This window comes from Myotis daubentonii, chromosome 8 (genome assembly GCF_963259705.1).
Source record: "Myotis daubentonii chromosome 8, mMyoDau2.1, whole genome shotgun sequence".
In the NCBI taxonomy this organism is placed as follows: domain Eukaryota; kingdom Metazoa; phylum Chordata; class Mammalia; order Chiroptera; family Vespertilionidae; genus Myotis; species Myotis daubentonii.
Window position 1 is genome coordinate 26,241,280 of NC_081847.1, and position 17,349 is coordinate 26,258,628.

At 40.3% G+C, this 17,349-nt stretch overlaps 1 protein-coding gene across 1 annotated transcript in view; it reads left to right on the forward strand.

Moving 5' to 3' along the window:
• Positions 1-12,416, forward strand: part of PAK5 (p21 (RAC1) activated kinase 5) — a 248,355-nt gene extending 235,939 nt beyond the window's left edge. Inside the window, exons 8-10 of the mRNA XM_059705572.1 lie at positions 5,862-5,987; positions 7,946-8,080; positions 10,221-12,416. Coding sequence (XP_059561555.1) covers positions 5,862-5,987; positions 7,946-8,080; positions 10,221-10,376 — 417 coding nt within the window. The 3' untranslated portion in view covers positions 10,377-12,416. The remainder of the gene's footprint in view (positions 1-5,861; positions 5,988-7,945; positions 8,081-10,220) is intronic.
• The last annotated feature ends 4,933 nt before the right edge of the window (positions 12,417-17,349 follow it).

Sequence of the window (17,349 nt, forward strand, 5' to 3'; positions counted from 1 at the left end):
TCTGGCCCCTTCTGTTACCTCTCTGTTCCTCTGTCCCTGGGTCATTGCTCTTCTTAAAACGGTTCTCAAACTTTAGTGAACACCCAAACCTCTGGGCCCCACCTCCTGAGATTCTAATTCAGTCATCTTGGGTGGTACCCAAGAATCTGCATCTCTAACACATTTCCAGGGGGTGCTGACGCTGCACACTGGGTACCATTGCATTATATGAAGCCCTCAGGAGCCAGGCTCAAAAGCATCCATGCAAAAACCTGGAGCAGATGCAATTTTTTTTTAAAATTTATTTATTAAATGTATTGCGATGACATTGGTCAACATGAACCTATGCAAAATCCTGGAGCAGATGCAAAAAAAAATTTTAATTTATTTATTAAATGTATTGGGGTGACATTGGTCAACATGAATATATAGGTTTCAGGTGTGGGTTTCTATGTTATAAGATGTGTATATTGCACCATGTACCCACCACCCAAAATAAAATCTTCTCCTATCACCATATAAGTGAAATCATATAGCTCTCAACTTTTTCTGACTGACTTATTTCACTTAGCATAATGTTATCAAGATCCATTCCTGTTGTTGCAAATGGTGCTATTTCATCCTTCCTCATGGCTGAGTAGTATTCCATTGTGTATATGTACCTCATCTTCTTTATCCAGTCCTCTATCGCAGGGCACTTTGGCTGTTTCCATCTCTTGGCCACCATGAATAATCCTGCAATGAACATAGGAATTCATATATCTTTGTAAATACACACCTGATTTCAAGTTTTTTGGGTATATACCCAGGAGAGGGATTGCTGGATCATATGGTAGCTCTAGTCTTCATTTTTTGAGGAATTGCCAGGCTGCTTTCCATAGTGGTTGTATAATCTACATTCCCATCAGCAGTGAATGAGGGCTCTCTTTTTTTCACAACCTCCCCAGCACTTGTTATTGCTTGTCTTGTTGATAATGGCCACTCTAACAGGTGTGAGATGGTATCTCATTGTAGTTTTGATTCGTATTTCTCTAATTGCCAGTGAGTTGAACATTTTTTTCATATATCTATTGGCTGTTCATACGTCTTCTTGAGAGATGTGTATTTTTAGGTCCTCTGCCCACTTTTTGATTGGGTTGTTTGCTTTTTGGTGTTGTTTTATGAGTTCTTTATATATTTTGGAAATTGAAAGCTTTGCTGGAGCTACTGTTTGCAAATATCATCTCCCTGTTGGCTGCCTCTGTTTTGTTTCTTTGAACAAAAACTAATTCAAAATGGATCAAAGACCCAAAGCAATAAGTTACATAGGAGAAAATATAGGTACCAAACTTATGGACCTTGGTTATAGAGAACATTTTATGAACTTGACCCCAAAGGCAAAGGCAGTAAAGGCAAACATAAATGAAGGGCACTGTATCTTCTGCACCACAAGAATTGTGTATGCAATTTACAGAATGTGGGTTTACCTTCTGTTGTAAACCTGTAGCTATCTTGTGAATAGACTCTTTTGCCCCACCTTCCATATTTTTGTGGGGCCTCTGATTCCCAGCCAGGACACATGGAGATGGATAGGATCTCAGGTTTAAACAGCAGCTTTCTCCGAGCTCTAAGCTCTAGTTCGATGTCTGGCCCCCATGGAATAAGCTCCATCTCCTCCTTTGAGGGGGCAGACAGTGTGCTAGTTACAGTTCTCTTAGCCTAACTGCATTAGTGGGACTAAGATGGCTTCTTAGGTAGACACATTGTACAATAAAATGAGGCTCAGCTTAGAGTCTATGCGATTTGCTTTTAAGATCTGCTTACAATGCCTTATTATAGTCATTAGTTGAGTTCTCATTATCTACTTGCAGATTTATTTGGACGAATGTTGTGTGTAATTATGTTCTTTTAGAAAATTTTCTCTTTTATGTACTTGGATGAGTAAAAAAAAAAAAATTATGCAGAAGCACTTACACTCCTACAACAGAACAGGCCTAGCTTTCCAAGTGCCGAGTTTCTATTTCTCATCTTACATTTTGTCAGGGAGATAATTACTAGTCTGGCAGGTTTGGGGTCCCTTTTTATGTCCGGAAAGAGAAAACCACTCTAGAGATAGTGACATTAAAGACTGCCAATACCAAAATGCAAATGCATTCACCTCCTTAATTATGTCGATCTCTTAAATTTACAGGCAAATACAATGTCTTGGCCAAATTGTTCCTCCTCTTCCATCTGTGTAGTAGGGTTACAAATTTACTTATTCTCAAGCTTTGGAAATAACTGCACACACAGGCACACACACAATTATAATTTCATTGATTTAAAAAACTAACCTAGACTTCTAAACAAAATTCCATATACTAGATTTTTTTTAAAAAATCTTTTAAATTTCAATCAGTTAGATTTGGTAAGCTTAAATATTTAAATTGCCTATCAAAGTTCACCCACATTATTATAAGGTTTAAGTGCTACCTTTAAAACCTCAGCCTTTAAAATCACCTACTATCTCTTAACTCCTAGAACCCCCATCTTTCTCAAGGTAGTTCTGGGAGGATTAGGGACAAATGTGGATTACGGGACCTCAGGGTGAAGTAGATAGACTATCTTCTTGTTCCACTCTGGTCCCTGCCTTGACAAAACTGGCCTATTCTGCTACCTGGAAAAGTGACCACTGAGGATTAACAGGTTCCATCAACTGCTGGGCTTTTCAGGAGAGCGCCTCTGTTGTACCTCACAACTCCAGCCTCCTGCCACAAGACTTGAAAGCCATCCTTGGAACTGCCTCCTCATGTCAACCATAGACTTGAGCTGGGCACTTCCCCATTCCCTCACAGATTTGGTGGAGCTTGTGGATTCTTGCAAACTACACAAAGATCCTCTCCTTTGTTTCTGTGGGGGTGTATGCTATTCAGATATTTAATGATCAAAACAGCTGCCTTAAATAAGTTAATGATAATTTCATGGGAACTGGTAACATTGCTTCAGATTCACTTCCACCCACTCTCTTCATGGAGGTCATATTGGGCATAGCCAAGGCTGGTGTTCAACTAGCAGTCACTAGTATATTTATATTCATTATTAAAATATTGCAATATTTTCATGCTTATTGGTTAATGTCCACTGTTTCAAGCCATTGGAGTATCTGACCCCCCTTTGCCTCATTAAGTATAGTAATGCTCCAAGATAATTTCAGGATACCACTTAACTTTATGTCTAGATTCTGATTGGTCTAGATGAAGATGGTTAGTAGATATTTTGAATATTGCCTCTGAAGACAAATGCATGTGGCTTCTCCTCTTCCTTCTTTGTGTGGGGATTTACACTATTCAGATAGATCTGAAGCCCACCATCATCTGTTGGAGTGGTGGGAAGTGATGTATAATAAAGAGTTGAGGCCTGACATAAATCAAATTGCTGCTCTTTTGTTCTCTTCTGCAAATCATCCCAGGCTAAAGGGGATGGAGTGTAGTAATTTTTACTTCTCTGAATTGTAGACTCCTTTTAAAATAGGGCAACAAGGATTATAGACCAACTGCCGTGGCCCAGAGCTCTCTTCTTCATACCACAGGGAAATCTGTGTTTGGCTCTTGATGTGTCAAAGCAATTGATAAAATCATCTCTCCACTAAACCAGCTTTCTCTAGCACGTATCTGAAGTAATCTAATCTCCTTCCACTCCAAACCACACCACACTGACATTGGCCTGATTAAGGAGCAGATCATGAATAAGGAAATGGAAGAAGAAAAAAACATATTAATAATTTCCAAAACATTACCCTAATTCATCTGTGATTTAACTTTGATTCTAGAAACAGCTATCTTCAATAAGTAAATCAATGATAATAGAGCACAAATGTGTCTATTACATGACCTGCTATCATATATGTGTGTGTGGGTGTGTCAATATAAAATCAAATCTATCTAGTAGCATGTGTTTTTAGTATCTACTACTTCCTCAGCTCTTGAGGCTTCACAAGTGAAAGGCAGAGCTGTTGCCCTTGAGGAATATCTTTTCTATCCAGAGGGACAAAAATCAGCATCAGAAAACAATTCAAGATTGAGTGCTGAGTTCTCTCAGATTTGGAAAGGGAGAGATCAATATAGGCTCCTGAGAACAATTTTGGGGCAAGTGGACTTTTAGGTATGCATAAGGATTCAATATGCTTTCTCACTAAGATGAGGAAAGAGCAAAAGTATCTCCTCTCACCAATCCTTTTTAACATCATATTAGAAGTACTAGCTAATGCAATAAGACAAGAAAAAATAAATGTGTATACACATTCACAGCTGATAGCTTAATTTTGAAAATGAAATGCATTTTAATAAACACTGCCTTTATAATTATTCAAAATGTGTATAAACACTTTTTTTGGACACCCTATATATGCAGATTTGGAAAAAAGAAATAAAATTAATTTTTTTCATAGGTGATGAAAACCCAAAAGAATCAACAAGAAAAACCCCTGAAACTAATAAACAATTATGTCAAGGTTTCAGGATATATGGTTAATATACAGAAGTCACTTTCCTATATTCTAGCAATGAACAAGTGGAATTTGAAATTTAAAAAAAAAAACAATGCTATTTGCATACTTAGGTATAAATCTAGCAAAATATATACTTGCTCTATATGTACAAAACTGATTAATGAAATCAAAGAACAAATCAATGGAGAGATATTCCATGTTCGTGGTTAGGAAGAGTAAATATTGTCAAGTTGCAGCTCTTCCCAACTTAATCTATAAATTCAATGCAATCCCAGTCAAAATACCAGCAGTTATTTTATGATATTCACAAACAAATTTGAAAGTTTATACAGAGAGACAAAAGGTCAATACAATATATAGCAAACAAATATTGAAGAATAAGAACAAAAATCTCAAGACTAACACTACCCACCTTCAGTGACAATGCCACACTGTCAGCTTTCTAGGTGGTATTGTCAAAAGAACACATAAATAGACCAATAGAACAAAATAAAGGGCCCAGAAATATGCCCCAAAAATTATGTTCAGCTAATTTTTGACAAGAGAGTAAAGGCAATACAATGAAGGAAAGATGGTCTTTTCAACAAATGGTGTGAAAAACTGGATATGCACATGCAAAAATTAAATCTAGACACAGGTGTTATAGCCTTCACCAAAATTAACCCCATATGAAAACATAAACTAGATGAAGTATAGGTTTAGAATGGAGGAGAGAAATCTGCATTAAGCATGGGAGGCACAAGTGTGTCCAGCAAAAGTATGTAAAAAGAGAAGAGGTGAGAGTTTGGACCTGAACCCTAGGTAGCCCAATATTTAAGGTGTAGGCAGCAGATGTAGAGCCAGAGAAAAGGCTGATGTGCACATTGGTAACTTTGTCATGAACAAAGGAGAAAAACAAAAAGAAAAGGGGAGCCAATAGTTAAAGCATCCTATGTAAATTAGGTCTTACGATAATTCACATACAGAAATAAGTTTGGTTATTTGAATCTATCATGTTACATAGAAATCTAAATGCGTTCAATGCAAAAGAACCTTACCTGCAACAATAGTTTGTACAAAACTCTCATTGAGAATAGCAATTTACTTAAACTTCATCTGTTACATTGAAGTTGTGTGTTTGAATTTTAACGAATTTGTTGCTTTTAGTATATTTAATGTGTTATTTTTTTGGATTCATTATTTTATAAAAGATATAAGCAGCAGGAGTTTAAAGATTTAAACTCTCATGGTGGGGCCATGAGAGTTTTTCTACTAAAATGTCTCATGCTTTCCCAATAAAAGCGTCTGACACCCCTCTGCCAAAAGTGTTCCTAGGACCTATTAATGAGACTCTTTTTCTTTCAGTGTGAAAGTTTCTATATATTTCTACTTCTCTGAGCCAGTATTTTTAAGTTTGTTGCTTTCCTTTCCTTTCCAGATAAAGTTATCTGACTTTGGTTTCTGTGCTCAAGTTTCCAAAGAGGTACCGAAGAGGAAATCATTGGTTGGCACTCCCTACTGGATGGCACCTGAAGTGATTTCTAGGCTACCTTATGGGACGGAGGTAAGGGGATGGCATCGATTGAGAGAGGCAGGGCTTGGATAGGCTCAGGGATATAGTAGCTCTGAGGGTGTTAATGACCAGAGGTGATCAGGGTGATGACCTTTGACTCTACACGAGACCCCCATTCACTGGGCTTGTTACAGAGTAGGTTGTGGCATAGAGAATGACCAGCACTGAGAATATTGCCACAACACTGACCAAGAGGAGTTTATTGAGATCCTACCATGGACACTGGCGGAGATTGATTCAAATTCTGACCCCACCCTCGGTGGCAGGCACACACAGAGCAAGGTAACGCAACTAGAAAAGTGGCCGGATACACACACAGATGAGCAGATGTGATGATTCAAAGGATAGAGGATCAGAGAAAGCTCCACAAAATGGAGGTTTTGGATGAATAATTGGATGAACAATAATGTTTTCTCGTTGAAAAAAGTCACATAGGAATATGACATTTCAAAATATGGCACAATTTCTCTTTCCTCTGGAATGGAAACAATTGCTCATTATTTTTTAAGGGATCAGGCTTAGCCACATGACAACAGGGGACCTTCTGGAGAGGGACTAGTATGAGTAGAAGCTCTGAAGCATGCAAGGGAACACACACAGCAAGGAGCTCACTCCTGGGCTGGCCGTGTTCCCACACGTTATGGTGCAGAAGGTGATCCTAAGAGAGGAGAAGCTTAGAAAAGGTGGCATGGATCATGGGCTGAGGATATCGGCATAAGCTAACTAAGGTGAGCTCTGCTCTCTTTCCCTTGTTTGCTTGACCTTAGATGAGCATTCAACTTATTTTTCTCACTGTGGTCCCAAGAGCATAAATTCTCATTGAAGGTCACTGCAAAGGTTCAAACAAGAATGCAGCTCCCTGATAAGCGGTGTAATGAGGCTGTAACAGGGATTTATGGCACAGCTAGGGCTTCCCATTGTCCTGGCTCCCCATTCTTTACTCAGAAAGAATTGCTTGTCATAGCCTCCTTTTCTTTTCTCCATTTCCTGAAAATGGTTTTATAAAACAGGGCTTTGTGCCTGCTGCTTCAAAATGATAAGATGCAAAAGAAAGAACCCCAAAGTGTATGTGTGGGGGAGAACTATTTTTTAAAATCAAATCAATACAAGAATCAGAATATATTGTGTTGTGCAATGTAGCTTTTTGCAGTTTGTTATGAATATGTCCAAAACTCTTATTTTTTTTACAGTTTAAATGTAACTTTCCTCTCTATGTTCAAAACAAAACTTTGCATGTTCTTTTCGCCTGCCCTGGTAGACAGTTAACCACCAAAGTCAATGGGGTAAAGAAGTAAAGTTCAAAGCCTCAGAATGTTAGGACACTCACGTGTACCTAATTATCAGAGTCTTCACTGAATCTGAAAAGCATGGGAGGGTGGGGCTAAGGGGGAAAGATCAACCCAAGGACTTGTATGCATGCATATAAACATAAGCAATGGATACAGACACCGGGGGATGAGGGCATGAGTGGGGGGGGCGGGGGGGGGGACAATGGGAGGATAAGGACACATTTGTAATATCTTAATCAATAAACAGGGGGGGAAAGCAAATGAAGTCTGTTAGCAAATACTTGGTAACAGTGACTCAGCCAGTGAGTCTGTGTTGGAAATGTTGGGATATTGTAAAAAAACACATAGCCTGGGCAGTGGTTGAGTGTCAACCTATGAACCAGGAGGTCACAGTTAGATTCCTGTTTAGGGCACAGGCCTGGGCTGTGACTCAGTCCCTAGTGTGGGGCATGCAGGAGGCAGCTGATCAATGATTCTCTCTCATCATTCATGTTTCTATCTCTTTCTCCCTATCCCTTCCTCTCTGAAATTAATAAAAATATATTTTTAAAAAACCACATTAATTTATGAATAAATATAAATCTATTTGGTTCCCTGGACACATCCAACATTGCAAAACATTCTCCTTGCCTGAAATAACTGGTGGGTTGTACCTAACAGGTGGACATCTGGTCTCTGGGGATCATGGTGATAGAAATGATTGATGGCGAGCCCCCCTACTTCAACGAGCCTCCCCTGCAGGCAATGCGGAGGATCCGGGACAGTTTACCTCCTCGAGTGAAGGACCTACACAAGGTGAGAGGCGGCATCTGTTGCTGAAGTTCAAAATCGTTCTTGGCTTTATCAGTCTCCCTGAAGTTGTGAAGACTGGCACATCACCTTCAGGAGTAGATCCTGGTTTATGGGCAGGGACTTTCCATTAGAGTCACTTGGATTCAAATATCTGCTCTCCCTGTTCACTTACTAGCCAAGGGAGTCAGCTTCTCCATCTCTGAAGTTTATTTGTAAAGTGGGGCAAGGTTGGTTCCTCCCTCATGGGATTGGCTAGAAGAGGAAACTCAATAGTCCCTCCTTGAGCTCCAGCTACATGCCGGGGACTGTTCTAATTGCTGGGGATATCACAGTGCACAACCCCAGACGTTCTGACTCTCATAGAGCTTGTGTTCTAGTTGGGAAGCCAGATAAACTATATACAAACAAATGGATGAACAAAATAATTTCAGAGATTGGTACCTGCCATGAAGCAAATAAAGCACTGTGATGTGATGGAGTGTGCAGGTGAGGGCACTGGGAGCTCGTTGAGGTTAAAGAGTGAAAGCAGCCCTTTCTGGGGAGGGATCACCCAAACTGGAAAGAAGGAGCAAACCAAGCAAAGGTCTGGGAGAAACATGTCCCAGGCAGAGAGACAAGTGCAAAGTCCCAAGCCGAGATGGAAAGCTTATATGCTGAGAAAGTGAACAAAGAGAAAAGATAGTGTCAGAGAAGTAGGCAGGGCTATACCATGCAGGGCAATGAAGGTCATGGTCAAGGGATGATATAGCCTTTTCTGTTTTCCAAGTAGGGCCACGCTCAGGAAAAATGATGCTAAGTTGAAGAACCATCACTGAGGTGGCCACCAGTGGGGTAGGGCTTTCTGAGAAGGTCATTCCACAGCACCAGTACTCTAAACACTGACCCCACAGGCACCTCCCCTCCCATCTCCCTCGCAGCAAAAAGACGGGGGGATGGAGCTGCCTTGTAGGGAGACGAGGAGACTAGTTTGTAATGATAGCATCTCCTCTTCCCTCTCCCCCAAATCTTAAGGAAGAGCCCCAATAGAATTACTCATATACGTTGTAAAGACCAGGCAAAAAGGAAAAAAAACAAAAAAGAGAGAAACTGAATTGAACAGGAGGTTGAAATTCTTCATGCATTGGGCTAAGTTTAAATAATGAAATGTGGTTAAAATAGTATGTCATCAAAATAGCCCCACCCACTATAAACGAGTGTGATGTTCTCCAAATTCAAGTATAAGAGCAGCTGTAGTCCAACTGGTCAAAACCTGGAAACTGCCCCAGGCCGTTTCCCAAATGGACACATAATATGTGGTGTGTGAATACCAGACGGCAATGAGAAGGATAGGACTTTTGCTGCACAGGGATGAGTCTCACAGACACAATGAAGAATGAAAGAAGCCAGACAAAAAAGTTGACAGTCTGTAACTATATGACTCCATTTCTGTAAAGGACAAATGCAGGTGAAATTAATTCGTGCTATTGGAGGTCAGGATGGTGGTGAACCTCTTCAGGGAAATGGGTATTGATGGGAAAGGAGCCCACGGTACCCTCCTAAAATGAGCAATGTCCTATATTTGTATCGAGATGGAGAGTAAATAAGTGTAAATATATGTTTAAAAAACTGTACTGTGAAATATATACTTAATATTTACGCACTTGAATGTATGTAAGCTGTTCCTCAAACTTAAATGGAAAGAAACTCAAGGGGAAAAATGCTATCCTCGTGAAATATCCTTGCAGGAACTTGTTTCTCTTCACAAAAGGGGATTTCACAAAGATCTGATGGTTGTAGTTGTTAGAAAAATAAAACTAGTCCGTGTTTATACCTACTTCATCCAACAAGTATGACCAGCACTGCACATAGTAAGCACTTATAACAACTGCTGTTGCCACTCTTACTGTTATATTTTTATTTAGTAAATAAATTGTCATTCTTCATTGCATTGCCATTCATTCCTATTATTTCAAACTTGAAGAAGGTAAGGAAAACATCATGTGTTAATAACGGCAATACCTGCTTTTGCTTTAACAACATCTTTCTCCTCAAGCTGATTTTCTGGAATTTGATGATTCTTCTGGGAATTCACTGGGAAACCATTTCAGGGGAAGTGGGTGGGCTCTCTGTGTCAGCCCTCAGGATGGTGTCACTGTTTTCACAGGTTTCTTCCGTGCTCCGGGGATTCCTGGACCTGATGCTGGTGAGGGAGCCCTCTCAGAGAGCCACAGCCCAAGAACTCCTTGGACATCCATTCTTGAAACTGGCAGGTCCGCCTTCTTGCATCGTTCCCCTCATGAGACAGTACAGGCATCACTGAGCAGAGGATCCATACAGGCAACAAAGCCAGAGGAGGACATGAGAATAATTCAGGAGAACATGAGGCAACCACAGAACATGCAAAGGCCTGTGCATTCTAAGCAGCTGATCGGTGGGACAGTGTGATGACCAGCAGGGTTTAACAGACCAGGGCATCTTCTTGTGTCTTAATCGGCATCTCTCCACTGACAGCTGGCATGCTCATTGGGAACACGGCTTTCATAAGTCATCATTATATTTTTCAGCCCTTCATCCAGCAAATCAGAAGGATTCAGTACAAACTCTGTTATGACACATCCTAGCCACATGCAGGGTAACACATAGGATTTTCTATATTGAAAGAATACTTTTCTGGCAAAAAAAGGAAGGAAAACAAAAAGCACTTTTTTCTTAATGGTAGCAGTGTAATGTATTTTGCAATGAATTTGTAATTTTTCTGTACGATAGTTTTGATAATTTATAGTACTTTGATGTCACGTAGCCATTGTATCAGTTGAAGTAATACTTGTTTACTAGCAAGAGTTTGAACAAAGCCTTTCCTACTTTTTTATCCCTTTCAGAGAACCAACGATTCTTAGGAACTTTGAATACTGAATGACTCTCAATCACCGTCAGCTTTAGTAGAATATCTTTCTTATCTTAACAAGTGTCTTATGTGATGGAAGAAGCACTAAGAGTGATGGTGATGGTGGTGCGCATTTCATTTATCCAACCAAAAATAATAAGATTTGAGCCACAGGAGACCACCAAACTACTCTTTGGGATAAAGCTAAAGGTCTGGAAAAATCACATTTCTCTTTAAGGCTGTTAGTCACAAACCAGTGTTTGCCCAACAGGTATTTCCCCCGGTGCCCTGTCTCAAATGAGTATGACATCCCCTTGTGGCCAAATTTCCCTCCCAAGGAACAATTTCAGTGCTAGGATCATTGACTGGGACCCCCATGTTGAAGGTTTCAGTAAGGCCGTGAGATTTCCAGTCTCACAAAGGGAAAGGAGCTAGAACAGGGCAGGATGTTTGGTTTCGTTTGTCACTGTTTGAAAACTCTGTATGCTAGCACACCAAACTCTTGTCTGCATTTACCTTCGTCCCGCAGTGTTGATCGCTGTTGTTCATGTATTGTGCTGGAAGCTGAACTGACTCTAGAGGGTGAATTAGGAAGGGTGGGACCTGACTTCAGTGGTGACCATGTTATAATGTGTTTCTGACATAGGAGAGTTGTGCTGCTGACTAGGTCTCCTCAAATGTTGATAGCAGTGAATGACTACTACATTTTGTGTTGCTTGTTGGATGAATTTGCATGTTAACTGTAGGCCAATGTAGATTTGCCTTTAAAACTCTGGAAGAGCTACATAGTCATCATTAGTTTCCATTAATTATGCATCAGACAAAAGCCATTTGTTACCAAACTGGAAAACCAGAGGTTTTTCCTAATGACTTCACATACTGTAACAAGTACAAATTTAAATTTGTGAAAATGCTCTGGTTGCTCTAAGCATAATTAAGATTTTTTTTGTAATTAATAGGTTGCTAATTATTTATTATAGTTAAAAGGGAAAAAAGGCATAAAATGACTTTCTACTGATTAGATTTTCAGTCTTCCCCAAAACTGGAAATGCCTAACCATAAATAGAATCTGTAATTTTATTTCATAAAACTCAAAAGTCAATGTTTTATGTAAAATATTAAGATATTAATATAAATATGTAAGAATAAAAACAATCTAAATTCAGAAAATGGCAGTCCTAAAAATTCATGGAACAGATTGTATTAATTTAGGCAGGACTATGTAGTAGAAAGAAAAGAAAAAGAAAATCTCTTTTTTAACCAGGACAAATATTAAAACCATTGCAGAAAATAGTGGATTTTGGATTCCAAACATTTTGACAGTGTACTGGAAATTTTTCTGTAATTTTCTTATCACTGGGTATTTTTTAAACTACTCGTTGGGTTTACCGAAAGCTACTGTAGCTTAAGGTTTTGTGAGCACTAACTATTGGCAGAAACTGCACTTGCAAATAAAAATAAATGTTTGCCTTTTTTCTCATTGTTATTAGAAACTACTGATTTTCCCAAGTTTGTTTTCTTGAGTAATCAAGAATGGTTTCATTATGATCTTGGGGAATGCAACTGAGTTGGTATAAAGTTATGTGTAACATCATGATGACATAAGCCAAAGACAAATATTCCCATCCCAGAGGTTACAAAGAATGTAAAACTATGTTGTAGATATCACTATTGAGGAAAAATAATTATTAAATTCTTGAAGCCAAGTTAAAGGAAAGCCAGATTCATAGCTAAAGACACCCACTTCATTTCCCTGTTCCAAAGATGCTGAACTCTGAAGGCTTTTGCCAACAACAACAACAACACATAAAGAGGAGATATTTTGCATTAAAGAAGGTGTGGTGAGAGGTCTCTAATAACCTGGAAGGTGGTTTCCCCCTCTCCTTCTTGATTGAGTGACAAAGGAGACATTAACATTTAAAACGAAGTTGAGAGGGACACTCGTCTATAAAGAGTTGATTTCTCAACTAGAAATTTCAGAAGGTGAAAACCCTCAGGGAACAGCCTGAGATAGCATGATGGGAAAGGAGGTAGTATGCCATGGAAGAAAAAGATGGAGGTAACCTTCCCCAGGCAGGTCCTCAAAGCCATTGCAGGCATGGAAGGAGACATCAGCTTCCTTTGGTGGTGATGGGGCATGGAAAAGGAACAGGGAACATGGCAACCCATTTAGCTAAGCAATGGGATGCCCAACCTAGATAATGCATTGGAGGCATACACCATGCAGGGAACTAAAGGGAGGTATGGCTGCTTTTCTGCAGGGTGAAGACATCAGGGTAGAGCTGAACCTGATTCTAAAAACTACATGTACCATCTTCATCAAGACCACTCTAAATGACAGAGGCTTCAGGCTGACACAAATGAGATGCACACATCTTCTCTTCTTCTAACAGCATCTCCAAAGCAACCAGATGGGTTACCAGAACCTTCCTTCCCAACTGCTCCCTATAATTTTAAGCCATGTGTTAGTATGGGACCCCATGATTTGGAGAAGGGACTTGGAAAGAAGAAAGGGTAATAAGAGCACATATCCTGTTTCCTGCCCCTACCTATCCACTGCTACCTCCTTATCTTTTTCTGATACAAGTTTAGCTCAAGCAAAGGAGAGGGGATTTATTTTAAATTAGAATGATACTATTTTTTAAAATATATTTTTATTGATTTCAGAGAGGGAGAAACATCAATGATGAGAGAGAATCATCAATTGGCTGCCTCCAACATACTCCCCTTCTCCCCACTGAAGATCGAGCCTGCAACCCGGGCATGTGCCCAGACCATGATCTCCTGGTTTATAGGTCGATGCTCAACCACTGAGCCATGCTGGCCAGGCATGAAATAATTTTTTAATGGATTAGACAGAATCATGAGTTATGGTTGTTACTCATTACCCACTGGGAAGAACACACTTAATAGAAATTACTGGAAAAATAAAATTATTCCATGAAGTTAAGAACTCAAGGAGTTCAGTCAGACTCCTTGCTCAAACTGTTTTGTTTTTTTTAAATGAGTACTTTGTCATCAAAGAAATGTAATGTGATTCCATAGAAAAGATAGGTTTGTTCTTAAGTAGGTACAAAATGTACAAACAAAAGCATCTGTGAAAGTGATATAACATCGTACAAATTCAAATTGTGCAGTGAAGTTGGTCAACTTGAGCCTGAAAATGTGTGCATTCTGGAGTTGTATTTCCACTCAAATTAATATATCACCTTAATGTAAGTTCTGCCAAAAAGAGAACCAAAGATTTTGACACAGATAATTTATTTGGGAGATGATCCCAGGAAGCTCACTCAGCATAGCAGAGTGGAAAAATCACAAAGAGGAGAGGGAAATTTGGGGGGAAAAATGTTTTAATGAATGGGTTACCACAACGGGTGACTGGGGCTCCCACTGGAGACCTGCTGGGAGAGACATGCTGGATATTTGTCCACCATCTCCTATCCCTCATTGACTGAGAGGTGCTCCCACAGCCTCAACTCCCAGAGCTTCCATCTCGACCTGAACCTGGCAGTTTGCTCCCTCTAATGAAGAGGGAGAGGCATGGGAAGCTGTGGGCATATACAGAAACCGTCACCAGCGACTTTCAGGAAGGGCTGAGATGGGACCCTAACAGCATCTCCTACATAAATAAACTTGGTGACGGACAAAAAGAGGACTCAGGAAAAGAAGAATTACTGATTTCTGGATCAAAATGTACTGCTTTCTAAGCAAAGCTGTTCCTTATCTTGAAGTTTGCTCAGGTAGCAAATGTTTTAAAAATCATGCCTCATCATTGTCAGCATTTAATAAAATGTAAAGCTAGAAAGGACTTCAAGGGCTTATATGATCCATCTTAAATGCACTAACCACGGTTCCCAGCATTAATCATAATACCTGAACACACACACACACACACACACACACACACACACATTTCGGTTCCATGTGGGCAGGGATGTTTACTTAATTTGTTCACTGATATGTCCCTAGCACCCATACCAGGGTCTAGAAAGCACATGCTCAGTACTAACAAATACTTGTTATCTCATTTGTCATATGAACCCTTGTGAGTCTGTCCCAGCAGGCAACCTGAAAGGTATGGTCACTTTGAATGACAACTGAGGCAGCCTATAGGCCTGGAGCTCTGAGCCTAATTCCCACCCTAGACCTTCTTGCCTGTCTGAAGCCTATGGACCATTCTAAGAAAATGGTTTTAAATGCATCAAGTAAAACATGCCAGCTTACAAAGGAAACCAATTAAAGTACAGTTATCAAAATGTTTTAATGTTATGGTTATCAAGCATTAAATAACAATATCTTGGGAAGATCTACCATAATTTCAAAGTAAGGAGTATAAATGACTTTGAGATATCACCAACCAATGTAATGTAATGATTTCTGTGTATTCTACAGTGGTTTGGTGCCTGTGTTCAGAACTGAGAGAATGCTACCTTTTATAGGAGTTTAGTAAAAACCAAAGGTGTAATTTTTTCCCATCCGAGTGCATGGACTTCTCCACCTAAGTAGTTTTCTGGCTGGGGGTGGGGAGAAATCCCTGCACATAAACACTCTAAAATCAAAATAAACTAACACAGAAAACTATGAATACCAGATTTAAAACCCTTGTGCCAGCCCCATTGGGTCTTTCTTGTGCTTGTATGGCAGGTAAAGTCGGAATAGATGTGTTAAGAATCACGCTAGAAAAATATCATCAATAATATCTTTTCTAGAGCATTTCCAGTGCACCAGGCAATGTGCTAGGGACTTAATGCACTGTCATGAATCTGCAAATAATGTTGTAGCCATGGGCATATGAGCTCTATTATCTGATGAGAATATGAGCACAGAGAAGCCCAATAATTTGGCTAATAGCAAAGGATTTAAAAAATATATTTTTTATTGATTTCAGAGAGAAAGGGAGAGAGAGACTGGCTGCCTCCTGCATGCCCCCCACTGGGGATCGAGCCCACAACTGGGCATGTGCTTTGACTGGGAATCAAACTGTGACCTCCTTGTTCATTGGGCGACAGTCAACCCCTGAGCCACACAGGCCGAGCATTAACCAGTTTTCATATTGTTATACAAAATTACCTGGGGAGGGTAATAAACTACAGAGATTCTCACTCAGTCCGGGATGATGTCCTAGAACTGATGTTTCTTTTTTGGTGGCCCCTGGGATGATGCTGACGCAGGCTGCTAGCAAACTGCACTTTGACACTGACGTAAAGCTGCGCCTGCCTCTTTCTGAGGTGTTTCCTCCAGGGAAGTGTTTGTGCCCAACGCCAGCCTGGATGACCTGCAGGTAAAACACCCCAGTGCACCCACACAGCAGGCGGCCTCCACCCCATGCTGCAGCTCATCCCCACCATCTCCCTTCCCATCCTCCACCTTTCTCCGCTGCCTCCCACACCCACGCGGCTTTGCCACCTCTTTGTTCATGGAAAGATTGGGCAATTGGCTAGATGACAGTGGTCATAGTTTAGACTGGAGAACAGTCTCCCTTGGCCCCTGAGAAAGCCTCCAGGAAGCTATTTCCCAAGTATAGGGGAACCCTGCAAAGAACCTCACTCAGAATTTAAATGAAACTCATGCTCCCCAATAGAACCTGCAAAAGGTTCCTCCAGCCGGGCAGACCAGCAACCCGACCCAATATCCTTTTGTGCCCAGAGGCATTTGTGTTTAAAACTCCAGTAAAAAATGAAAAATGATGGTTAAAGGGATTATTGAGCATTTGTGGTTTGTCTGTTTTCTCTCATCTCTGAGCTTAGGGAGCAACACAGCGAGAGAAGCTACAGCCTCAGCTTGTTCCTGGTATAGTAGCAGCTGTGAAATGCAAAACAGTGACTCTGGCCATGAAAGGAGCCCAGGACTGAGACGTGGGGGTTGATTCAGTGCCTCTGGACTCCTGGCCTTCCTGCCAGAGCTCACTGCCCCTGCCCAAACAGCAGCCTCCCACACCAATTTTGTTTAGTTGATAATGAAGATGAAGACATGGCTGAGAGAAATAAAATGAGGAGCAAAGAAATTTGGCTGAACCTGAGACCTCATCATATACAGCTAGTTAGAAAAAGATGATGTGATTAATAACAATGATAATCATAGTACTACAGCTTTTATGCATACTGCATGTTGCAGGTGGAAAAATCAGTCTTAAGTTTGAGATCTAAGATATTTGGATCCTAGCCTGGCTGGTGTTGCTCAGTGGTTGAGCATCGACCCATGAACCAGGAGGTCACGGTTCGATTCTCAGTCAGGGCACATGCCCCGATTGTGGGCTTGATCCCCAGTAGGAGGCGTGCAGGAGACAGCCGATCAATGATTCTCTCTCATCATTGATGTCTCTATCTCTCTCTCCCTCTCCCTCTCTCTGAAATCAATTAAAAAAATAAAGAATAAATAAAATCTGGATCCTAGAAAGATTTAATTAATC